This window comes from Macaca nemestrina, chromosome 2 (assembly GCF_043159975.1).
Source record: "Macaca nemestrina isolate mMacNem1 chromosome 2, mMacNem.hap1, whole genome shotgun sequence".
NCBI lineage: Eukaryota > Metazoa > Chordata > Mammalia > Primates > Cercopithecidae > Macaca > Macaca nemestrina.
Genome location: NC_092126.1, coordinates 40667836 through 40692964, shown reverse-complemented (window position 1 = coordinate 40692964; position 25129 = coordinate 40667836). Strand labels below are relative to the sequence as shown.

The following is a 25129-nucleotide window of genomic DNA, read 5'->3' as shown; positions in this document are numbered from 1 at the left end:
GGAGTAAGTCCTGGAGTCTGAAGGCCCAAAACCAGCAGCTCCAATGTCTGAGAGCAGGAGAAGATGGATGTCCCAGTTCACAAATAAAGAGGGAAAGAGGGAGAGAGAGAAAGGGAAGTCACCATTCCTTAGCCTTTTTGTTCTATTTAGGTCCTTAACAGATTGGATGATGCCCACCCACATTGGTGAGGGTGGATCTTCTTTACTCAGTTTACTGATTCAAATGCTAATTTCTTCTGGAACCACTCTCACAGACACACTTGGAAATAATGTTTTACCAGCTATCTGGGCATCCTTTAGCCCAATCAAGTCGGCACATAAAATTAACCATCACACCTTGAAAGAGCCAATGGTTCATCCCCACAGGAATGAAAATTCCTGGTATGAATTTTCTTTTCCTTCCAACTACAGCACTATCTGAGCGTTATGAAATGCCTGGTACACAGGCGTGGGATCTCATATAGCATAGAATTTGACCACCATTTTACAGCAATGGAGGTGCAGGAGTGGCCCATGACCATGGGATCCACTGGCTGTATCACATATCACACCACTCAGAGGCAGCTTTCTGGAATGGCTTTCTAAAGGTGCAACTAAAGTGCTTGCTTGGAAGAAGCACTCTGAAAGAGTGGGGTGCCATCCTTCAGGACACAACATATTTATGTCTATCCAGAGATGTGCATTGGGTGCTCTGTTCCCAGTAGGAAGGATACAGGCATTAAGGAGGTGTGAATAGGAGTGGCCCCACTAATCCTCACTCCTAATGATCTATTAGGAGATTTTGTGTTTCTCGTTCCTGAAACTCTGAGCTCTTCAGTGTTGGAGGTTCTTGTCCCAAATAGAGAAGATTCTTGCCAGGTGATACTGTAAGGGTTCCCCTGTAATACAAACTACTGCAGGGCATCTTGGACTCCTTGTGCTTTGGCACCAGTAAGTAAAAAGTAGTTACACTGGTAGAAGTAATTAACCCTGATTGGCAAGAGGAAGTAAGGCTGCTCTCTCACAATAGCAGCAGGGAGGAATAGATATGGTACCTATGAGATCCACTTTGGGCCTCCTGGTACTCCCTTGCCCCATTGTAACTGTGAACAGACATGTGCAGCAACCCTGAACCTAGAAAGTTATGACTATCAAGCATTTAGCACCTCAGGGTAAGTTGCACAAGCAGCTGAGCTACCAACATCTGATGAGGTACCTTCTGAGGATAAGGGAATTTAGAATGAATATTGAGAAGGGACAAGATGAGTTGCTGCTCAAGATCAACTACGGTGATAGGGGCTGTAGCTCATCTCAGTAACCTCCTTCTTGTTAGTTCCTCCCAGGAAGAAAGGCCTCTGGAACCTCTGTGCAGAAGTAAATCTATGCAGCTCAAGGGGTGCACTGTGGCAGTTGTGAGAATGTGCCTCACAGACCTCCAGCTAGAGAGAGCATAACTGACCAGGAGTCCTAGCTGCTGCTGCTGCACTATGAAATACATCACTGATTTTATGCCGAGGCCACTCCTTCCACAGGCTGCTCCCAGCCAATGATTGGATGTGGCAAGAGTATTAAGGTAGACCCACTCTTGGGAGAGGCAGAACTACTCTATGACTGATTTTTATTTATTTATTTATTTTTGAGACGAAGTCTCACTCTGTCTCCCAAGCTGGAGTGCAGTGGCGTGATCTTGGCTCACTACAACCTACACCTCCCGGGTTCAAGCCATTCTCTTGCCTCAGCCTCCCGAGTAGCTGGGATTACAGGTGCTCACCACCACTGGCTAATTTTTGTATTTTTAGTAGAGGTGGGGTTTCACCATGTTAGCCAGGCTGATCTTGAACTCCTGATCTCAGGTGATCCACCTGTCTTGGCCTCCCAAAGTGCTGGGATTATAGGCATGAGCCACCGCGACCAGCCTATATGACTGACTTTGGCTTGAGGACTCCCCAGTGACTGTGCTGAATCTTCTTTAGACAAGGACAACCTTAGACAAACCAGCCTAGAATGCTTCCCTCCAACTTTTCTCAGATCTGCATTGTGACTTGACAACTGTCCCAGCCATACAAGACTTTCTTCCTATTTTTCTCAAATATGCATTTCCCCAATAAAACCTTGTGCAGTTAATGTCATCATGGTCTCTGCTTCTCAGAGGACCTGAACTTTGTAGCTTAGATGTGAGGGGTAAGGAGAAAGAAGAGTTCAGAATTAACCTCTAGTTTCTGGCTTGGGCAACTGAGTGCATGGTGATTGTCAGTCCCTGAGATAAGGAAGACCAGGGATCTCCATTTAAAGAGAAAAGACACAGCAAGAGGACAGAGCGGGGGTGTGTGGAAGGACAAAAGGAAGGAAAGGCAGAGAGGCCTCAGGTTAGGAGGACAGTTCCACTTGCTACAGGTTTCTGTTGCAGATGAAGTTACTCCTTCCCCACTGAAGCCTGGTCCCAATTCTGTAAATCTTAAGAGCAGCTCTAACCTCACTCATGGCTCAAAAACAGATTCTCATAAAAACATGTGTAAGGGGATTCGACAGAAGAAACCTACCCTGGGGTTTCTGTCTTAGCTTGGGCTGCTATAACAAAATACCACAGTTTGGGTGGCTTAAACAACAGACATTTATTGTAGCCACCTTCTCTCCGTGTTGCTCATATAGCCTTTCCATGGTATATATGGGGAGAGAGGGAGAGAGAGAGAGAGAGAGACAGACAGAGAGAGAGAGAGAGAGAGAGAGATCTGTCTTCCTCTTCTTCTCAGGGACCTATTCTAAACCTACTTACCTCCAAAGGCCCTGCCTCCAAACACCATCACATTGTGGGTTAGGGCTTCAACATATAGAGGGGTGCAAACATTCAATCCATAACAGTTTCTTTCAGCCATGTTGGAAAGTGCTCATTCTCAGACACTCAGGCTTTATAAAGTCCTGTGCCATGTGGACACTTAGCATAGATGGCCCTAGGCTGTTTTCAGTTCCTTACAAGAAAAAGGAAGTAAACTCTGGCTTACAGAACTTAGCAAGGTCTCCTCAAATAGCCCCTCGCTCTCAGAAAGGTGCCACTCTTTTCTATAGGCTTCTTGCAGACCCTGTTCTTCAGTCTTTGAAAGTGGTGTCTGGGGCACAACTGGTTTATAGGGAACATTTATTAACTTATTTTCCCTTATCTCCCTGCTCTTATCCCTCACCTACTCTTTTATCTGCAAGTAAATTTAAAAAGGGGGGAAACTACATGTGTGAACACGATAATTTCCAAAACAAACCCCGAAATCAATTATTGATAGCTGTGTAAAGTGTTGCAAACAGGGGCATGTTGGACTGCTGTGGCTGAATGGAGAACAAAAAGCATTATCACCAGATACACAAGGCTAGATTCATTTCCTTGAAAATGCGGAACAGTTTAAAATATTGCTAAGGGACAAAGAGATTTTTCTCTGGTGCTAACTCATTGATTTTTAGTGAAAAATACTTTTTAACAATTATTTTTTTCAGGATTTAATGTTGATAATGTCAGTCCTTAATGCATGTCAATTATTTTATTATTCCTCTATGGGTTTCCTAGTATTGTGCTATGGATTGTCCTTAGTCTGCAGTGAAATGCCTCTGCCCAGCCATCTCTCCATTCATGTGAACCCAGCATTCCAGTGTTTGTTCCAACTTCAGAACAGTGGTGAAGGGAATTGGCATTGTTGATAAGATAGCACTTCGTGTATTGGTTTCTCCCTGTTAATAACTGAATGCTTTAACAAGTTTATCAGCCCCACTTGCTTAACAAATACGTTAAAACCGGAACTGTGGTTCCAAAGGCTCCAAAGTAAAGAAGGCAAAATATTCTTAGGTTGAAAATTTCCTTCATGCAATAAACGTGAGTTCAAAGAAGCTATAGAATTAAGCATTGTGCTTTTCATGTGAAATTCAATTCGACAAATATTTATTGTTAAAAAAAACTTCTTTTACCTTCCCCTTCTTAATACAGTGGGTCCTGTAGAAGGAGGAAGTTTAGTGCCAAACAATGAACTATTTTCATTTGAGTTTATCAGAGGTCATCCAAAGGACTGAAGAGTTGGGGAAATTTCTCCTCTTCTCCTCTAGTTCTATGGTTTCCTCCCTGGTCTGCCTTTTTTTTTTCTTTTTTCTTTTTTAACACTAGTTCCAAACATCCACGTATAATAGAAAAACACTGAATTCAGATGTTTTGTCTTATCCTGTTAATTTATTTGGGGCCACATCAATTCATATTTCCTAAGTTCTTATCAGTCAGCAGCCATTGCCCAGGCTCCATAGTCTGTTGGATTGACCAAGTCTGGCTTACATCATAATGGAGGAAGCAAGATCTCTCTCACATGACTCAGAAATTCCCAGGAAAGTAGACAACACATGAATGCATATGTGACTGTCATTGGTGTATTCAGACACATCCATTGCTCAAAGACAAGTAGTTCTTTGTACATCTCTAATCAGATATCTACACTGGGATTCCTAGGGGTTGCTTGGCTAGTTGGAGAAGGCCTAAGATTGTGTAGTGAAGAAATTCAGAAGAATTTTGAGCAGAGTTAGTGTCAAGGAGGGTCAGGGAGCAGGAATATTTCTTAGGGAAGGTGATATGTAGGAGAAGGTATGGACAAGTGACATCCTGGGTTAAGGTACTGATGTAAAATATGGCCCCAGGGTTCAGGGTTTCTTGAAGCCCATCCTTGGAGCTTCTAGGGATCTGTAAAGTCCAGGTTAGGAGCTGCTGCTGTGACACCTGCCTGAACAGACAGAAGTTAGTGTGGTATAGGCCAGGAAGGGCAGAAAGGGGAGTAGAAGGCAGGGAAAATAGTTCTGTTTCTCAAACCAAAGGGAATGCTGAAGGATGGATGTGGGGGCCCTGAGAAGTTGCAGGTAGAGCGGCTCAGATGACAGGAGGCCTTCTCAAAAAGACACAGGAAAGACTTCGGGCTATGAACCTAAAGAGGTTCCAACTACCAGTGACCTGGCTTCTGAACACATCTCATCAACTTTTATACAGGGTTGAAGATTTCCCTCTTAAAAGTTCACTGGGGACCAGGTGCAGTGGCTCACGCCTGTAATCCCAGCACTTTGGGAGGCCAAGGTGGGCGGATCACTTGAGGTCAGGAGTTTGAGACCAGTCTGGCCAATGTGGTGAAATCCTGTCTCTACTAAAAATACAAAGATTATCCAGGCATGGTAGAACATGCCTGTAGTCCCAGCTACTCGGGAGGCCAACGCAGGAGAATCACTTGAACCCGGGAGGTGCAGGTGGCAGTGAGCCAAGATCATGTCACTGCACTCCAGCCTGGGTGACAGAGTGAGACTCTGCCTCAAAAAAAAAAAAAAAAAAAAAAAAAAAGAGTTAGAATAAGGAAGAGATTTCACTCTTCTGAACAAAACAAAACAACTTAATGTTTGTCATCAGGGAGTACAAATACCATCCATATTGATATAATTCTATTTTTCTCTTCTATTTTCCTTGGTAGAAAGTGACAATTGCTTCTTTGGTTTACAGAGCCCTTTCATTCTCACAGTGAGCCTAAGGTCAGTCATTTTCTGCACTTTTCAAGGGAGTTGAGGCTCTGGGCAGTTTAGGGGCTTGTCTAGTTCCCTCCGCCTGGGGTGGCTGGAGGCATAACTCCAAGCTCAGTGCTACTTCCATCATACTTTCTACTTGGTTCTTGGTCAGACCAAGTTTGGGATTTTTTGTGTTTGGGATTTCACTGCATTGCTGATGCTCACATTCATCCTCACCTGACAAAGGCCATTAACTACATCACTGATCTCTGCTTTGACCACTTGTTCAATAGTTTTAGCCACTGGGCTAGCAATTGCGAGGCGCTAAGATATGTGACCCACCTGAGACCCAGGAATGCATTGCCACTCCCACAGATGGGGTCCTCTAGTTACCCCTGAGCAAGGAGCAGGAGCACTAATCTCCACTCCCCTTCACAGGAAAGAACAACCAATCTGTCCAATTACAGAGAACTTTGGAAAGATGCCAAGGAACTCTGGGCCCAGAACTGATGAGGTCCAGAGAAGAAATTCAGCTCCAAAAGGAAGAGGGGAGACCTACAAGCTGTTTCTGGGATCCTTGGACACATAGAAAACCAGAAGCCATCAATGAGTGGGGCAGCTTTAATTCCTTTGTGTAGGACCTGCTATGTTAGAATCCAAAGTCTGCTCAGGAGCAGGCCTACCTGCTCACACTAGAGCATCCAGGGGGAACTGTGGATACCTGCTCATGGCCAAGACAGGTGACTGAGCAGAGGATGGCTCCAAAGAAGATTACTAAGAGCTCATGTCAGGGGCAGTGGGGAATAGGCCACAGGTGAGTGCTAACACCTTGGGAAATGTGGGGACTGCCACATCAGTGGAGGACAACAAAGCTGGCTTCCTGAGACTGAGAGGAGGCCCATACAAGGGGGACCTTGGGGAAAAAGGAGCCTTCCTGCAGCCACTGTGACTGACACTGGAGAATCACTTCTTACATTCTAAATCACTGGGCCTTTGGACTGCAGGCGCTTGTTCATTGCTTATTTGTGGTGATGGGCTCTCTTTCCTTTTCATCAAACTTTGTGCTTGCAAAGGGGTGTTTGTACCACCTTACAGGGTCTCTGTCCATAATTTTGATTCAAGCTAAACTGAACAAGTGCAGGATATGTTGGCTCCAAGGTTATGCCAGGATACAGCTTTCTCCAGGTGAAATAATCCCTTTCTAACCCCCATAATAGATCCACAAACAGGCAGGATTAGTGTGTGGGTCACCTTAAAAATCTGGGGAACCCCCTCTTGTTCCCAAGTGTCTGTGTTTGAGGGAACTTAGTAAAGGGAGGAGCTTCTGCGGAACCTTTTGTGTTTAGTCTCAATCTGCCAATGATTTACTCACCCTGTGTTGTTGAATTGGAAGATTGGGTGGCGATTTATCAGAAAGTGTAGCAGGAAAAACTTGTTGCTTCTAAGATCTCAAATACTGGTTAACTGCAAGTTTCCAGCTAGAAGGTAGGCTCTGATTCACTGTTTTGTATTTTGTAAAACAGTTATAAGTAATTTGAAAGATAGACCTGCTAAGAATTGAGATCTGTGTTCTGCTTGGTTAGAGCTAACATTTATGGTGAGGAAAACACTGCAGGTAACAGTTCAGAGCCTGGACTTTGGTGGCAGGTGGATGCAAGTTAGGGTCACAGCTCTGCTACTTGATAATTGTGTGATCTTGGCAATTTATTTAACTCTGTAGCCTTCAGTTTGCTTCCTTTGTTAATTTTTTTTCTTAGTTCTATTAGTTTTTCAATTATGTTTTCTGAAACTAGAGATACTTTTGCCTCTTTTAATATTCATAGTAGAAATTTCTTTCTCTTGTTTTATTGCATTGGTTACAATTATCAGATTGTAAGCAATGATATCAGTGACAATGACAATGGGCATTCATATCACATTCCTGATCTTAATGGGATGTTTCAAATGTGTCATATTAAGTATGATAATTACTGTATGTTCTGGTAGACATTGTTTAAAATCAGCTTAAGAAAGTTTCCTTGTACTTTAAAAAAATTGTGAATGAATCTTAAAGTTAGTCACATTCTTGGCATCTCTTGAGCCAAAATGATATGGCTTTTCTTCTTTAGCCTGTTAAGATAATGCATTTTATCAATAGTTTTCCCTATTAACTAATTATTTTTAATGTCAAATCTTTTTAAAATCTAAGATAAATCCTGATTGGTTATGATGCATTTTTCTTTCTCACACATTTCTTGTCTTTTTCTTTTTTTAAAAAATTTTTGTGATAATTTTCACTATGCTGCCCAAGCTAGTCTCAAACTCTTGGACTCAGGGGATCCTCCTGCCTCAGCCTCCCTAGTAGTTGGGACTACAGGCATGTGCCACCATGCCTGGCTGCATTTTTTCTTTTTAATATTGCTGGACTTGATTTCATAAGATTTTATTTAGGATATTTAAAATTTAAGTTTTTAAATGATATTCATGTATCATTTTCTCATGTGCTACCTTTTTCAGCCTTTGCAGCTGTGATTTTTAATTAATTATGTTGATTTAAAGGAGCAGGCTGGCACAGAGAAGAGGACATGCGGAAGGAGCTCCAGCTCTCCCTTTCAGTCACCTTGCTGTTTGCCTGTGGCTTCCTCTACCAGTTCACCCTGAAGTCCAGCTTCCTCTTCTGCTTGCCTTCTTTCAAGTCCCAGCAGGGGTTGGAAGCCCTCCTGAGCCACAGACGCGGCATTGTGTTTCTAGAGACCTCAGAGAGAATGGAGCCGACCCACTTGGTCTCCTGTGCTGTAGAGTCTGCTGCCAAGATTTATCCTGAGCGGCCCGTGGTATTCTTTATGAAGGGTCTCACTGATTCCACACCAATGCCCTCAAACTCCACATACCCAGCTTTTTCCTTCCTCTCAGCAATAGACAACGTTTTCCTCTTCCCTTTGGATATGAAAAGGCTGTTTGAAGACACACCATTGTTTTCATGGTACAATCAAGTAAGTGTTCAGGAAAACTTAAAATATCAACGAATTGTATATATGGGTAAACTGAGGGCAAGGACTCAGGTCGGAGATGGAACTAGAACTCATATTTGGGTTGACTCTCATTTGGCCCTCTTTTTATGTTGAGAACTGATTCAAATAAACAGGGGAGACTTGTGTTAGGTGCATCTTTATTCTCGTGTCTTTTGCTTCTAGCCTTATTTCTTTTAGGATCTTGGTTACTTTGGAGACTGTTCTTAACTGAATGAGTTTTTGTATCTTTTCTAGGTGTATAGGACACTTTTTTTCACTATCGTTTTAAATCCACTTATGTTAAACTTTTTTTTTTTTTTTTTGCACCTAAAGGGGAAACCAGGCAATATTTAACATGAAATGATGTAAGTAGAAAATTCATGAAGGATTGGTGAAATGCTGCGATATGGATTGGGTTGTATTAAGATATGATTGAGAAAGTCCTGGAGCTCGGAGGAATTTTGTAATCCCCATGATAGTAGCAAACCATAATAAGGGAATAACATGCCAATCTAATATTTCTCTTATAGAAGAACTGAAATCAGGCTGCTTAAGGAAATTGTAGTACAGCCACTCAATGATTCCATTATGCAGGCTTTAACTATGATTTTTTAAAACTGACATCCTATGAAGACTATAACACAATATGGAATTAAAACCACCTTATATCATAATGTGATTATAGTAGTTATAACGATTTAAGTTATGCAAAAACCCACACACATCTATTGAAAAAAAAAGACCTCAAAGAACTATACAACACACAATAATAGTAGGTGTTTTAGTATAATTGGATTAGGAGTGAATTTACTGATGAGAATGTGTTGATTTTACAAATAAAATTATTTTAGAAAACAAAAAGTCATTTAAAAATTGACATAAAAATAATACTATTCGCATTGGGTGTGCTGGCATGCACCTGTAGTCTCAGCTACTCCAGAGGCCGAGGCAGGAGGATTGCTGGAGCGCAGGAGTTCAAAGGCCAGCCTGGGCAACATAGTGAGACTCTGTCTCAAACAAACACACAAGCAAAAATAATACTATTTGCTTGCCACATAAAGTTCTGTCTAAATTCTAATCATAGGCTGTAGCAAATATTAGCAAACTTTTTTTTTCTGTATAGGGCCAGATAGTAAATATTTTTGGCTTTGTGGGCTAAGGTGGCAAAATTGAGGATATTATGAAGGTACTTGTGGTAGTTTCCTCCGTCTGCTGTAACTAATTACCACCAACCTGGTGGCGTAAAACAACAGAAATTCGTTCTCTCACAGTTCTGCAGGTCAGAAGTCCCAGATTATTTTCACTGGGCCAATATCAAAGTGCTGGTAGGGCTGTGTTTCCTCCTGAGTTCCTAGGGAAGGATGATCCCTTGCCTCTGACAAGCTTCTGTGGCTGCTGGCATTCCTTGGTCAATAGCCCCTCACTCCAATCTCTATCTCCATCTTCAAAGCTCTTTTTCTCTCTGTGTGTAAAATCTCCCTCTGTCTCTCCCTTTAAATGACACTTGTGATTGCATTTAGAGCCCATCCAGGATAATCTCCCCATCTTAAGTTTCCTAATGACATCTGCAAAGATACTTTTGCCATATAAGGTAACATTAGCAGGTTCCAGGAATTAGGACCTGAGGTCTTTGGGTAGCCATTATTTAGCCTACTCCCTGCCCCGCCTCATTTGCCTGGAAACTGGGTGGACTCCCCTGGGTGGAGGGCATGCGTGTACCTAGTTGCTGTCAGCTGGAGACATTTTTTGGACTAAGTGACAGACCTGATGACGAGGGATCTGGTGGGCCAGAAAGGTAAGGGCTGGGGTTGGGAGTGGCTGCTGGGGTCAGTTTATTCTTGGCCTCAGTGACTTCTAGATCCCAAAGTGCCTATCTCTCCTTCTGAAGAGCCCTGAAGTCCTCAGATTGGGACTCATCAGGAGGAGGTGGGGCAGTTCGTGGACTGAGTTTCCACTGTGTTGGCAGTGCCAACAGCAGAGTTCCCAAAAAACAGGTGGTGCTGCCCTGCGCAGTGGCAGGGCGGGCAGAGGGGTAGGGAGGCAGTTTCTGGGAGTGGAGGGGATACCCCAGCTTGGTCTTTGTGGCTCTCAGTGCTAACTTGCTTGAGGGTGCTCCGGGACTCTACAAGTTTCCTGATGCCTGAGCTAGACTAATACCACCTGATATGGTTTGAATATATATCCTCACCAAATCTCATGTGGAATTGTAATCTCCATTGTTGGAGGTGGGGCCTGGTAGGAGGTAATTGGGTCATGGGGGTGGATCCATCATGACTTGGTGCTGTCCTCAGGATAGTGAGTGGGTTCTCACAAGATCTGGTTGTTTAAAAGTGTGTGGCACCTACCCCCCGCGACTCTCTCTCTTGCTCCTGCTCTTGCCATGTGATGCACCTACTCCTGCTTTACCTTCAGTTGTGAGTAAAAGCTCCCTGAGTCCTCCCCAGAAGCCAAGCAAATGCTGTTGCTTTGCTTCCTGTACAGCCTGCAGAACTATGAGCCAATCAAACGTCTTTTCTTTATAAATTACCCAGTCTTAGGTATTTCCTTATAGGAATGCAGGAACAGCCTAACACACTGCCTAAATTGTATTTTGCTCCTTGAAAAAAATCTGTAATTAAATTATTTTGGGAGAAGCTGCATGCCACATCCTTTTCTTACAGATGAATTATGCACATGAGGATATTAAAGCCTCTTTATCATTCTGAACTAAAGAAATTTAACTGGATTCAACCCATCACTTCCTAAACTTATTTGAGCATGGAACCGTCTTTCAGTGTGACACATAAATAATCTCTTGGCACTGATGTTCCATGGAACACAGTTTAGGTTGCTCTAAGCTGCACCTTAATTTTACTATGTTGGATTTTAGGAGCAAGATGGGCTCTGAGCTAGAGAGCTCCTAAGTGTTTGCTCCGTCTGAGCCTGCAGGATACTACAGTAGGCTGTACATCTACAGGGATCACACCATAATACCCTAGGGATGCTGAGCTCTGGCATGTGCTTCCCCAGTTAGGCCACCACAGGATAGCTGGGAACCACCTGTTAGGAAAGACTCAAGGTGCCATCACTTCCTCATGACCACTGGGTTTGCTGCACTGATCTGGGCTACTGTAGCCCTTAATGATGCCCAGGAATTAGAACTATGGGCATAGGGTGGGGATGGGCGACTGTTCTCTGAGCAGCTAGAACCTTCAACCTCTTTCTGCTGGTCATCCTTATTGGTGCGCTTATGTTGTTTTTGTTTTGTTTTGTTTTGTTTTGAGATGGAGTCTTGCTCTGTCGCCCAGGCTGGAGTGCAGTGGTGCGATCTCGGCTCACCAGAACCTCCGCTTCCCGGGTTCAAGCAATTCTCCTGCCTCAGCCTCCCAAGTAGCTGGGACTATAAGCATGCACCACCACACCCAGCTAATTTTTGTATTTATAGTAGAGATGGGGTTTCACCATGTTGGCCAGGATGGTCTCGATTTCTTGGCTTTGTGATCCACCCACCTCGGTCTCCCAAAGTGCTGGGATTACAGGCTTAAGCTACCGCACCCCGCCCCTGGTCATAATTTTTAACTTAAAAAAAATAGGAATGATCATAGTACCTATTTTTGAGGACTTGTGTAGATTAAAAAGAACTTAGAACAATTATTGATAAATGTTAGCTATTATTATTAGGTTTTTGGCAATTGTATACAATGTGACAATTGTTTTTTTTTTTTTTTTTTTTTTTTTGAGACGGAGTTTTGCTCTCTCGCCCAGGCTGGAGTGCAGTGGTACGATCTCAGCTCACTGCAACCTCCACCTCCCAGGTTCAAGTGATTCTCCTGCCTCAGCCTCCGGAGTAGCTGGGATTACAGGCACCCGCCACCCGCCTGGCTATTTTTTTTTTTTGTATTTTTAGTAGAGATGGGGTTTCACTGTGTTGGTCAGGCTGGTCTCCAACTCCTGACTTCGTGATCTGCCCGCCTCTGCCTCCCAAAGTGCTGGGATTACAGGCATGAGCCACCCCCGCCCGGCCTATTTTTTTTTTTTTTTTTTTGAGATGGAGTTTCACTCTTGTCACCCAGGCTGGAGTGCAATGGCATGATCTTGGCTCACTGCAACCTCCGCCTCCCAGGTTCAAGTGATTCTCCTGTCTCAGCCTCCCTAGTAGCTGGGATTACAGGTACCTGTCACCACACCAAGCTAATTTTTGTAGTTTCAGTGGAGACGGGGCTTCACCACGTTGGCCAGGCTGGTCTCGAACTTCTGACCTCAGGTAATCCACCCACTTCAGCCTCCCAAAGTGCTGGGATTATAGGTGTGAGCCACCACGCCCAGCACAATGTGACAATTTTTAACAACTTGTGAAGATTTCTGCAAAGTTTTAGTTGACCTGCTTTCATTTGACTGGATAGCAGAATTTTAAAGACTGTTTATTTTGTCAAAAGCCAGGGGTGGTTGTTTAACCTTTTGTCCAATGTCTTTAAAATTAAAAAACAAACAAACAAATAAAACATTTTGCTATTTCTCTTCAAAATCTTAGCATTCCATATGAGAACATTGACATTTATGCTGATTTATTTTTGTTCTTTTTAAAGTAATTTTCTGTTTTGCCCACATTTTAGCCTTTGCAGTCATCTGTGACTCCTCTCTCTCCCACCCCACATCTAGCCCATCAGAAAATGCTGACCAGCTTCATCTTCATTATGTGCCCTTCCCTCACCCCCACTGTTAGCACCATCATCTCTTGTCTGGATTATGTCAACTGACTCCTAACCTGCCTTTGCTTCTGCCCTTGCCACCTACCAACCCTACCCCAGACTGATTTCCACACAGCAGCCAGAGTGACCCTTTGAAGACTACTTGAGATCACGTGCCTCCTTTCTTCTAAACCTTCCCAATAACTTCAGTCTTGGCCCCAGCCTACATAATCTAGCCTCCCTCCCCACCCCTGTCCAATTCTGATCTCATTGCCTACCCTACTCCCTTCTCTACTCTGCTTCAGCCCACTGCCTCCTCCTTGTTCCCGCACATGGCAAGTGTGCTTTTGCCTCAGGGCCCTTGTATTCACTGGAATACAGACCTAAGCTTCAGTGACTTTTATGCCGTGCATTTGTGGAACTATATGAACCAGGAGGGGAGGTCTGTGGTTAGAGGAAGCAACACACTGGTGGACGATCTCTATTGCAAGAGAAGAGAGTTCTAGGAGTTCCCTCCTCCTGGAACTCTCTTCCTCAGCTATGGGCATGGGTCACCCACCCACTTCATTCCAGTTTCTGGGGGAACAAATGAAATACAGTGCTCCACCCTGGCCCCTTCACAGTCCCTTCACCTAGCCTTTTTTCTTCATAGTTGTTGTCAACATCTGACACATAATGTTTATTTATTATCTGTCTCCTCCCAGTAGGGTTTTCTGTTTGTTTGTAAACTGCTGTATCCTTAGCAGTTTTAATAGAGTTCGGCACATAGTAAATAGGTCCTCATTAAATATTATTAGAGGAATTAATAAATGAGCAAAGGTATGCATTTTAAGATTCTTTTTACCAATTTTTCAAAGAGCAGACATACTGATTTTTTCATTGTCAGTTGTTAGCATTTTAAGGGCTTTATTTGGTTCTTCCTCTACAGTTTCATATTTGTAGTTTGTCACCCACATTGAAGAATGAATCATACAGTGCATTGTGAAATCTTTTCTGGATTTCTTCTTTATCTTTCCAATGCTTTAATGTTTTTAAAAAACCATTTCATGAAATCTTTAAAAGGTGCTAAAACCTTTCCATTGATGCTGATTGCTGCAAACTTTTTACTTAAATGAAAAATTTTGGAGTGAGGTAAGTTTGGTAAATTTGCAAAATCGGGCTTGTGGCAAATAGGATTTTGGGAAGCTGGCTTCTTTAACCCCTCCCCAGCTTCTCTGGGCCTGGCCTCCTGCTGTGATGCCCCTCCCTCTTCCCCCTGGCTACTTGGGACTGATTTGCACCTGCTCCTGCAGATCAACACCAGCATAGAGAGAAACTGGCTCCACATCAGCTCGGACGCATCCCGCCTGGCCGTCATCTGGAAATACGGTGGCATCTACATGGACACCGATGTCATCTCCATCAGGCCCATACCTGAGGAGAACTTTTTGGCTGCCCAGGGTTCTCGGTACTCTAGTAATGGAGTATTTGGGTTCCTCCCCCAGCACCCCTTTTTGTGGAAATGCATGGAAAACTTTGTTGAACACTATAATTCAGACATTTGGGGCAACCAAGGCCCTGATTTGATGACAAGGATGTTGAGGGTATGGTGTAAACTTGAAGACTTCCAGGAGCTGAGCGACCTCAGGTGCCTGAACATATCCTTCCTACACCCCCAAAGATTTTACCCCATCTCCTATCCAGAGTGGAGGCGCTACTATGAAGTGTGGGATACAGACCCAAGCTTCAATGACTCCTATGCCCTGCATCTGTGGAACTACATGAACCAGGAGGGGCGGGCTGTGGTTAGAGGAAGCAACACACTGGTGGAAAATCTCTATCGCAAACACTGTCCCGGGACTTACAGAGACCTGATTCAAGGCCCAGAGGGGTCAGTGACTGGGGAGCTGGGTCCAGGTAACAAATAGAGCTAACACTGGGTTGCTGCTACTGCAGTGTGGAAATGGATATTTCCTGGAGTGCCACATTTTCACTTGATCTCCACTGTCCCTTGCGGGGGTGGGCAGAGGGTTACCTCTCAAATGTCAGTTAGGATTAGCTTTCTCTGTCTATAATAGAACAATCGCAAATAATACTGGCTATAAAACATACACTCATGGTCCATGTGGCTGCTTGGCCTCCAACCCACCATGTTTGCATTTCAGGCAGTAGGATGAAGAAAAGAGGAAAGGTGCACTTGCTTTATTTTGTGAAGACTTCCTGCTAGTACCATATAACACTTCCTCTTACATTGCACTGACTGAGATGTAGCTGCAAGAGAGGCTGGGAAGTTTAAGGAGGAAGAAAAAATGGGTACTGGGGTAGGCAGCGAACAGTTTTGCCACATGTTCTATTTAATACAGTAAGATTAATTCCAGGACCTGTTAGAGCATTGACTGAGGTAAAAAGAGACTTGATTTCTAGTCCTGATTTTGACATTCATTAATGCATTCAGTCAATAAATATTAACTGAGCCTGGTCTATGTGCCAAGCATTGATTTAGATGCTGCAGATACAGCTGGATCAAGCAGATGAGGTCCTCAGCACTTATATCCTAATCCCTGGCCTCATGACCCTGGGACAGTCTCCTCTCCTCCCCAGGGTGTCTGCTGTTCTCTACCCTACCTCTTTCCAATATACACTTTAACCCTGTCATAATTGGCCCATAGAAACAAATTACAAACTTAGACTATTTAAAACTGCTGCCCTTTTTAGATTCACATAAAAATTTACCTCCTGCATTTCAAAATGTCATGTTCAAAACACCATAAATAAATACAATTTTTATTTGTCAATTACAAATAAATTATTTATTTATTTTCAGGAGGTATGAGAATTATACTGTTATGAGAATATTTCAGCAAACACTTATCAGCGAAGATTTTCTAGAACTTTCCTTTTGATAGTTTGCTTTATGGAAAAAAGTTTGTATTTGCCCTTGAATATAAAATTATGATACCTTTTCAAACTATATCCATCTATCCCTCTTTTATTCTAATATTTCCCCCTTTAGGAATCACTGCTGGCCAGGCACAGTGGTTCACACCTGGAATCCTGGCACTTTGGGAGGCTGAGGCAGGTGGATTGCTTGAGCCCAGGAGTTCATGACCAGCCTGGGCAACAGGGTGAAACCCTGTCTATACAAAAAATACAAAAATTAACCAGGTGTGGTGATGCATGCCTGTAGGCCAAGCTAGCTGGGAGACTGAGTTGGGAGGATCACCTGAACATGGGAGGTTGAGGGTACAGTGAGCCAAGATCGTGCCACTGCACTCAGTCTGGGTGATAGAGCCAGATTAAAAAAAAAAAAAAAAAATCACTGCTCTGACAGTCTTATTAAAAAATATTTACAAGTCATGTCTCATGCCCCAGCTTTATTTATTCACAGCTACTTGCTTTGGACTTGTAGATGTCTGATACCATCGTCAGGCTCTGAGGCTGCTGCCATACCCCATGGTTGTCCTCTGGGTTGTGTCCTAGGAACTGCTACTGGTTTTCAGTTCTCCTGACTGTCTCCACAGGTGAGGATTTCTAGGGCTAGCTGTCTTAGAGACAAGCAGGGACACATAGGTCTCTCACTTCTACATCTAGAGAATGCATGACAAATGGTTCTTCAACTGTCGAACATTCCTGACCAATAGGGTTTTGAGGGGTTTGATTAGAAATATTTTCGATATTTCAAAAATATGTGAATTGGCCATGCACATTGGCTCATGCCTATAATGCCAGCACTTTGGGAGGCCAAGGTGGGGGGATTGCTTGAGTCCAGGAGTTTGAGATCAGATTGGGGAAAACAGCAAGACTCTGTCCCTACAAGAAACAAATAGCCAGGCATGATGGCTCACCTGTAGTCCTAGCTACTCGGGAGGCTAAGGAAGGAGGATCACTTGAGCCCATGGGTTCTAGGTTATGGTGAACTGTGATCACACCACTGCACTCCAGCCTGGGCAAGACAGTGAGACCCTATGTCAAATAAATAAATAAGTAAATAAATGTATACACACACACACATACACAAATTCATTTTGACATTAATGATAATTTGATGTTTATAGGGAGCTTTACCTGGCAGTAAATTATGTTTCTGATTAATATGTTTTTTGATTAATAAAAAATGTAGGAAATAAAGTAATAATGTATTACTTAATGAATCCAGTTTGCTTAGTGAAAAAGAACATTTCAAAACATGGTGGTAGTGATGATGGCAAGAGTAGTAAGTGGTAAGAAATGTGAGGTTCCTGGGACCCCAGATAACCCTGGATTCCTTCTGGTCTTTTGTGAATCTATGCCATTAATTTATGTCAGGCTACATTTTGAGAATAGGCTCATGCTGGTGTTTTCTCCTGTATTAATTTTTTTTCAAATCCTACTCATTCTTAGAATTTCAAATAGGATTGTGTGGGGCAAAACGTGAAAGTGCCTGTTGTGTACCACTGTCAAGTCTGTAGATACGTCTCACTCTTTCTCTGCATATGTATTCCTGCTTATTGGTAAGAAGTCTCTTCCAAGTACCCTACACTGCCACCTTGTCTGCCCTTGCTTTGTCCCCAGGACTCCCACAATTCAACAGGGCTGTCTTGTTTCCTTCTCTAGGATAACGGCCAGCATCAGTGCTGATTGGGTGGTATCTTTGCCAGACTCATTAAATATTTTGAATACCATTCCTGAGTTTCTCATATCAACAGTTAAAAAAAACACAAATGGAATCATAAGATTCCATAACATGTGTTATGGCCAGCTGTGGTAGCTCATGCCTGTAATCCCAGCACTTTGGGAGGCTAATGGGGGCAGATCACTTGAGGTCAGAAGTTTGAGACCACCAGCCTGGCCAACATGATGAAACCCGTCTCTACTAAAAATACAAAAATTAGCCGGGCGTGGTGGTGGGCACCTGTAATCCCAACTACTTGGGAGGCTGAGGCAGGAGAATTGCTTGAACTCAGGAGGTGGAGGTTGCAGTTAGCCCAGACTGTACCACTGCACTCCAGCCTGGACAACAAGAGCAAAATTCTGTCTGAAAAAGAAAAAGAAAAAAAAAAAAGATACATGTTATTTGTATGTTGTTTTTCACTTTAAAAATGTATGTCTTAGGTACCTTTTTTCATTAGCACACCAAGATATACTTTTTTCTTTATAATGGTTGCATAGTGTTTCATTGTAGGATACATGATACATAATCTATTTAATCGTTATTCAATTGGATATTTAGGTTATTCTAATTTTAATAGTACATGTAATACTATAGCAAAAAATCCTGATTCCTGCATTTTTGAGGACTTTAAATTTTGATAATTATTTTTCAAGAAGGCTGTTTGAAACTGCCCATTTTCCCACTTTTCACCAATTTAAAATATCTACTTAATTTTGGCCAGTATAATAGTTTAAAACATGTAATTTTGATGTTCATTTTGGTAAGGTTGTTTACATGTTTAACTGGCAATTATTTTTATTCTATGAATAATCTCATCTTTTGTCCACTCTTCTTTTGGGTTGTTCTATTTCTCGTTGATTTGTAAGCACTCTTTATAAATTAATGTCACTAATACTGTATCATTACGTTGCATTTTTTTTAGTTCTTTGTTTTTTAACCTCATTTAGGATGTTTTCATCATATATATTTTAAAATTTTTATGTAATCCAACCTGTTTTTTTTTTTGGTCTTTTGGGTTTCATGCCGTGCTTCCCTACCCTTCTGTCACCCTGCTCCCCTTCAATAAATAAAGGTAGAGCTCTCTCACCCAAGGGAATTGTCAGGACCCTGAATCTCAGATGTATCTTCTAAACTAAGTAGCAAGGTTAACGCACTCTCCTTGGTGATACTGGGGCAGGGATTCTTAATTTAGGGGGCTGTGAAGAGATTTTGGGAGTCTGGGAACTTACATCTTTATTTTTACTAGCTGTTAATCAAAATGTATCATTTCTTTCAATTATGAATGTAGGCCACAAACCGCAGTAGTATCAGTGAAACCTGTGACTGTCATTAAATATTAGTTTTTTCCTATCATGTTAAAGTTATTACAGATATCTTGAAATATTGTTTACACTCTTACTACTTTTAGATCAGATGCTAGGTCTTGCTATTTAATGCATTAATAAACAAATGCTATTATTTTGCACATTTTCTTGTGTTCTCATAGCTATATTTTCAATATTTTGATGTCCTCTGTAATTCTATGTTTTGCTTTGTGCATTTAAAACCATTCTTAGACCGGCACGGTGGCTCACGCCTGTAATCCCAGCACTTTGGGAGGCCAAGGCGGGAGGATCACAAGGTCAAGAGATCGAGACCATCCTAACCAACATGGTGAAACCCCGTCTCTACTAAAAATACAAAAATTAGCTTGGCGTGGTTGTGCGTGCCTGTAGTCCCAGCTACTTGGGAGGCTGAGGCAGGAGAATCACTTGAACCTGGGAGGCGGAGTGTGCCGAGATCGCACCACTGCGCTCCAGCCTGGCGACAGAGCAAGACACCGTCTCAAAAAAAAAAATAAATAAATAAAATAAATAAATAAATAAAAAATAAAAATAAAAACCATTCTGGGGAAAGGGTATGGGCTTCATCAAACTGCCAAAGGGGAATCCCTCCTCCAAAAGGCAAGAGCCCAGGCAGGAGGCGGCTGGGGCAGCTCCTTCCAGATCCCACCCCCCATCACTGCCAGCCAATGAGTGGCCATATCACAGCCACGCCTTAGGCCAAGCTTATCCAGCTCTGCACTTTCATTTTTGCAGAAGGGACGTTTTCCTGAGAAAGGAGGTCTTTTCGGTAGGTGCTCAGACTTCCTTCAAAGTGATCTTTTCGGGGATTGGGCTAGAATGTACGATCTGCCTAAGAAAGAGTTTCTTCTCAGATCCTGCCACTTCTAGACATGTCAGAGTGCAGGCCTTTCTTTTGTTACTAGATTCTTAGATTTTTCAGGAGAAACCAGCAAACCAGATTTTATGTAAACCCCCCCTCTGACTGTATGCCTGCCTATTTATACATCAACCCAGAAAGCCCAACAATACACTTTTGACCTTAAATCACCTCAGGGTTCCTTAGTGGCTGGCATCCCAGCGCGGGGAGCCCTGTCCATACACCTCAGATACATTTCCCTTCAGGAGAATGGGATCCAGAGCAGGCTTCTGAGGTGTGATGCCAGCATTTGGCAGCAGAGGGCACTCCTATTACAGGTTGCATAGGCTGTGTCCTATTTCCTGGGGTGTAGGAGGGAGACCCTCTGTGAAAGGGGCTGAGAGGGCAGGTGCCTAGCACTGGGCTTAGGAGGGAGTGAGGGGCCATTGGGGTATTGAAAATCCATCCTCCTGTCCTCCCACCCAGCAGTTGTGGGCCAGCTGCTCAGGGTGACAGGACTAGCCAGCTAGGGCTGGTCTACTTTAGTCTGTGCACCTGTCCCCACGGCTGATGCCAGATCTTGTGTGTGCTGCAGTAGAGGTGGGCAGCAGAAATGACAGCTTTCCAGTGCCAAGTGATCTAGTCCTTTAGAGGCTGTTGGTATCCTTGGGACTAAGAAAAGAACTTGGCACATAATAGGCACTCAGTAACTCTTCCCTTTGTTGAGGGTTGAACTAAGGCCTAGTAAGGGAAGAGTGTGAGGGTTGCATGCATGAGGTCTTGGTCAGCTCAAGATGGAGGATTTGGTTTTTGGCTAAGGTAGATCTGGGTGCATGTCAAGTCTACTTTCTTACACCAGCCCTGCAAAGGAGGGCACCCTATTTACACATGGGGAAATTGAGGCTGGTGGAAATAACACACACAAAGGTATCCTCAGAACTACTTTCTGCAAATGTCAGGGATACAGTGGGAAGAGAGCTGAGAAGTAAATGTCTTAGGCGATTTCACAGTGTCAAGTCAAGAGGGCACACCACTGACTTGTAGGTTCAGGGCAGAGCCTACATATAATTTAGCTAATTTGGTTCTAACAACTCTTCTAGGTAGAGTTTACTTTTCCCACTTTACAGATGAGAAAAACGAAGATCAGAGAGGCTACGTGATGTTCCCAGGGTTATGTAGCTTGGGAATGTGGAATGTAGATGCATCTTTGACTCCCAAAGCCTGGACTCTTCTTTTTGCTCTTCTGGGTGGCAGAAAACCCTGGGGTGAAAAAAGTGCCCTGACTAGGAGAAGACAGCAGGAACAAGATTCCCCATCCGAGTAGGTGGTGCACAGATATCCCAACTTGGTCCTGGTCCCTGCGCCATCTACTATTTTTTTTAATGTTTAAAAAATTGTGGTAAACTATACATAACGTAAAATTTGCCATTGTAACCATTTTCAAGTGTACAATTCAGTGGCATTAAGTACATTCACATTATTGTGCAACCATCACTACCATTTATCTCTGGAACTTTCTCATCATTCCCAAACTGAGATTCTGTATTCATGAATCAATAACTACTCATTCCCCCTCCTCCGGCCACTGGTAACCACTATTCTACTTTCTGTCTCTGTGAATGGACTATTCTAGGTACAAATGGAATCATACAATATTTCTAGGTATAAGTGGAATAACACAATATTTGTCTTTTTGTGTCTAGTTTATTTCATTTACATAATGTTTTTGCCTTGATCTGAATGTTTGTGTCCCTGCAAAATGGGGTTGAAATCTTGACCCCCAAGGTGATGGTATTGGGAGGTGGGGCTTTTGGGAGGTATGGTTAGGTCATGAAGGTAGAATCCTCATAATTGGGATTAGTGCGCTTATGAAAGAAACCCCAGAGAGCAAGGTAGCCCCTTCTACTAAGTGAGGGTGCAGTGAGAAGATGACAGCCAGGAAACAGGCCCTCACCAGGCACCGAATCTGCCAATGTCTCTATTTTGGACTTCCCAGCCTCCAGAACTGTGAGAAAAACACTTCTACTATTTATATGCTACCCACTCAATGGTATTTTGTTATAGCAGCCTGAATAGACTAAGACAGTTTTCAAGGTTCATTCATATGTCAGAATTTCCTTCCCTTTTAAAGTTAATATTATATTGTATGGATATACCACATTTTGTTTACCCATTAATCTGTTGATAGACATTTGAATCGTTCCCACTTTTTGGCTATTGTGAATAATGCTATTATGAACATGAGTATATGAATATCTGTTTGAATCCCTGCTTTCAGTTCTTTGGGGTATATACCCAGAAATGGAATTGCTGGATCTTTTGGCAATTCATGTTTAATTTTTTGAGGAACTACCATTGTATCCACAGTAATGGTAGCATTTCACATTCCCACCAGCAATGCACAGGAGTTCCAGTTTTCCTGCATGTCCTTGACAATGCTTGCTCCCATACACATTTGCTTTGGCTGCCTCAAAATGTAGAGCTTGGCAGATTGAGACTGTGGTGGGAAGAAAGCCTTTGCAATGGAAAAAAGAGAAAGAGGGAGGGAGGGCGAAGAGTTGGGGGATGGGAGAGAGAGAGAGTGTGAAAAGGAGCTTTTTTCCCCTACTCTTCCCGGACCCTCATGGGGGCTGCACAGACTCCTAGAACCTTCAAGTAGCAAGACAGAGGTCCCCTCCACCAGCCACATAGCTCTCCTTACACCTGGCCTCCTATTCCCAGCAACTTTAAGGAGATATTTTTTTAATTGGCCATGGTTTTATCAAAAGCCTATTAAGTTTTTGCCACAAAAGGATTTTCTTTAAAATAAAAATAAGGGTAAGTATTTGACTGATGTCCCTTGGGAGTGCTTTAGAGAAGAGGAATGAATACTGACATGCCCTATCTTCCCAGATGCAGAATTGTAAAACAAACAAACATAATTGCTTTTCACATGTAAAAGAAAAGTGACTTAGAACATACTAGCGTTTTCTTTGCCACGAAGGAGTTTACTTTCAGTGACTAAGCCAGAACTACTAGAGTTGTCAGGCCTAGGGACAGGACACATGGCAAGTGCTTAGCTAGGCTGGCCAGGACTGACCATTTCTGCAAGGAGTCCACAAGAAGGCTCAGGGCAGCCCTTTCCTGCTCCTATCAATTTGAGTTGAGCAACAAACCTTTTGACCAAGTATCAGCTCCATGGCACAACCCACAGTTACGGTGCCCACAAAACAGAATCTCAGCACAGCAACTACTGGCTATGGGAAGCGATCAGAGACTAACATCAGGAGAAAAAATACGTTTTTCAGTCCTGGGTTTCCAAGTTGGCATCCCCAGGGCAAACCAGCAGGTTGGGAGGGTAGGGGCTGGTGGGTGGGGGCTGCGGAGGGAAGGTGGCTGCCATCTGTCTGATCAGACCTGGGGCACACCCAAAGAACTCTCCTAGCTTGGGATCAGGTCAGGAAGAAACCAGGACGGTCCCTTTAGGAGAGTGAGCAGGACTATCTGCCCGGGGGGCTGCGGCCGCCCCTGCACAGCAGGCCATCAATTGTACCGGAGGCAGGGTGTGGGGAAACCCGAGCAAGGCCAGCCTCTCAGCAAGGCCAGGAAGCCATTCACTTGGATCCTGGATTTTACTAACGGATTAAACGTGGCATTCTCTCCTTCCCCCATCCGTTACAGACCTAAAAATAGCTCGTCCTAGAGGGGCCGGGAGAGGCTCCACCTCTTCTTGAGGTGGGGCGGGGCGGGGCGGCTGTAGTAAGAGCGGGAGGCACCAGAGACCCCAAGTCACGAGCTGACTGGCGCACCGAGGAGCTCTCTGCCCGCGGCCCCGCACCGGAGTGGGCCGGGCAGGCTCTGCCTCCGCCACAGAGAGCGCCCGGGCTGCGGGGAGCTGGGGAAGCATCCCAGGAACGGCGGGCGGTGAGCATTCCGGGAACTGTCTCTGGGCTGTCTGGGGCAGTGGAGCAAGTCTGGAGGCAGGACGTGGGGCGAGTAGGGGAGCCGCCACCTCGAGACGTCTTCCCGCCGCCCCCGGTTCCGGGCGACCCCACGGTGAGCGGGCCGCGCGGGAAAACTATGCCAGGAATTAGTCCCGGGAGCGGGGCGGGTGGGTAGCTTGGCTGCACTCCTAAGGATCAGGGATTCGGGAGGTTAAACATTAGCCGGGGCGAACTCCCTACCGGGGTGCAGCGGGGCGCTGGAGGAGCCGGCTGCGTGCGTCCCCACTGCCCAGGGCGCGCCCTTCCGGCCCGGCGCCGCCCTGCACGCCGGCCGCCTCCGCCTGCGCCGAACCGCTGCGCCCGGGAAGGGAAGGACCCGGGCGTCGGGCAGTGAAGGCGGGAGCGGGAATGACGGGATGCCCCAGGACTTGGCTACACTGGGAAGACGGACTTGGGTTTTTAACTTTTTGTAAAAAGAAAAGTGATTTGGGAGGGCTTGATGATCTGAGTGCCTTAGGTAAAGGAGGATCTTTTAGTAAATAGGTGATTTAAAAACAATAGCATTGGCATCTTTCGTTCCCCTTCTTCCTTTCCTGGGCTGGACCTCAGCGGGAGGCAGACGTGGTATTTTCATCTTGAGGTGGCTGCGAATAAAGTCCACCGAAGACCTGCTCAGTGCAGGACAGGGGTCCAGGAGACGGCAGAGGAGGAGGTCCGAGGGAGCCTGGGCAGGGCCTAGTTCAGGGAGCCCTTCCTAGGGGCCCAGGGCCTAGGCTGCCCCTGCCTGGCCTCCTGGAATTCGATTTCTAACAGGACTTTGAAGAGAATCCTGGGAAGTATGGGGTCTTCTGACTTGGCTTCTCACACCCTCATCTGCAGATAGGGTGGGTGACCTCTCTCTTCTCAGTTGCAGCCCCTAACACCTCTCCACACCCCTCCCGGATGTGAGGACTGGCCAGTGAGAACAACCCTGCTTAGGGAAGGCTGATCCTCCAGTCAAGTGGCTGATAAGGGGCCTTTTGTCTGTCTCTGTCAGCACCAAGGGTCTGGAGACACCTACCTCATCTGGAAATATTTTTTGATACTATCTAAATGCCTCATGAAGTTGTATGCTTCAGGTTGGAAACAGAAATCTGAATTCATGTGGGCACCATAACTGTGGGTTGTGCCATGGAGCTGATATTTGGTCAAAAGGTTTGTTGCTCAACTCAAATTGACAGGAGCAGGGAAGGGCTGCCCTGAGCCTTCTTATGGACTCCT

General features: G+C 44.2%; 2 protein-coding genes across 10 annotated transcripts in view; both read left to right on the top strand.

The window, feature by feature from the left end:
* Positions 1–6837: 6837 nt before the first annotated feature.
* Positions 6838–19264, top strand: LOC105469934 (alpha-1,4-N-acetylglucosaminyltransferase). 2 transcript variants are annotated; one of them, XR_011619733.1, is made up of 4 exons: positions 6838–6963; positions 8017–8450; positions 14428–16635; positions 17495–19264. XR_011619733.1 is itself a non-coding variant. In XM_011721551.2 (3 exons), exons 2-3 carry the CDS (start codon positions 8043–8045, stop codon positions 15040–15042), a joined length of 1023 nt encoding a protein of 340 aa, XP_011719853.1. In that variant the 5' UTR covers positions 6838–6963; positions 8017–8042; the 3' UTR covers positions 15043–19264. The 2 variants fall into 2 exon arrangements, 1 of the variants encoding a protein (XP_011719853.1); XM_011721551.2 differs by having other exon boundaries at positions 14428–19264.
* A 4406-nt stretch (positions 19265–23670) lies between these two features.
* Positions 23671–25129, top strand: part of LOC105469933 (DAZ interacting zinc finger protein 1 like) — a 56371-nt gene continuing 54912 nt past the window's right edge. For 2 of the 8 annotated variants that reach the window (XM_071090969.1, XM_071090967.1), the window contains exon 1: positions 23671–23849. The gene's annotated coding sequence lies outside the window, so the exon portion shown is untranslated. Of the gene's footprint in view, positions 23982–25129 lie in introns of all 8 variants that reach the window. The other 6 variants (XM_071090971.1, XM_071090973.1, XM_071090972.1 and 3 more) reach the window with 5 other exon arrangements.

What these genes read in the sequence shown, in the direction of transcription:
- LOC105469934 (XM_011721551.2), top strand. Translation starts at nt 8,043, where the DNA reads ATGCGGAAGGAGCTCCAGCTCTCCCTTTCAGTCACCTTGCTGTTTGCC. An exon ending in TGTTTTCATGGTACAATCAA is followed by an intron (nt 8,451 to 14,427) that starts GTAAGTGTTCAG and finishes CTGCTCCTGCAG; the next exon opens with ATCAACACCAGCATAGAGAG.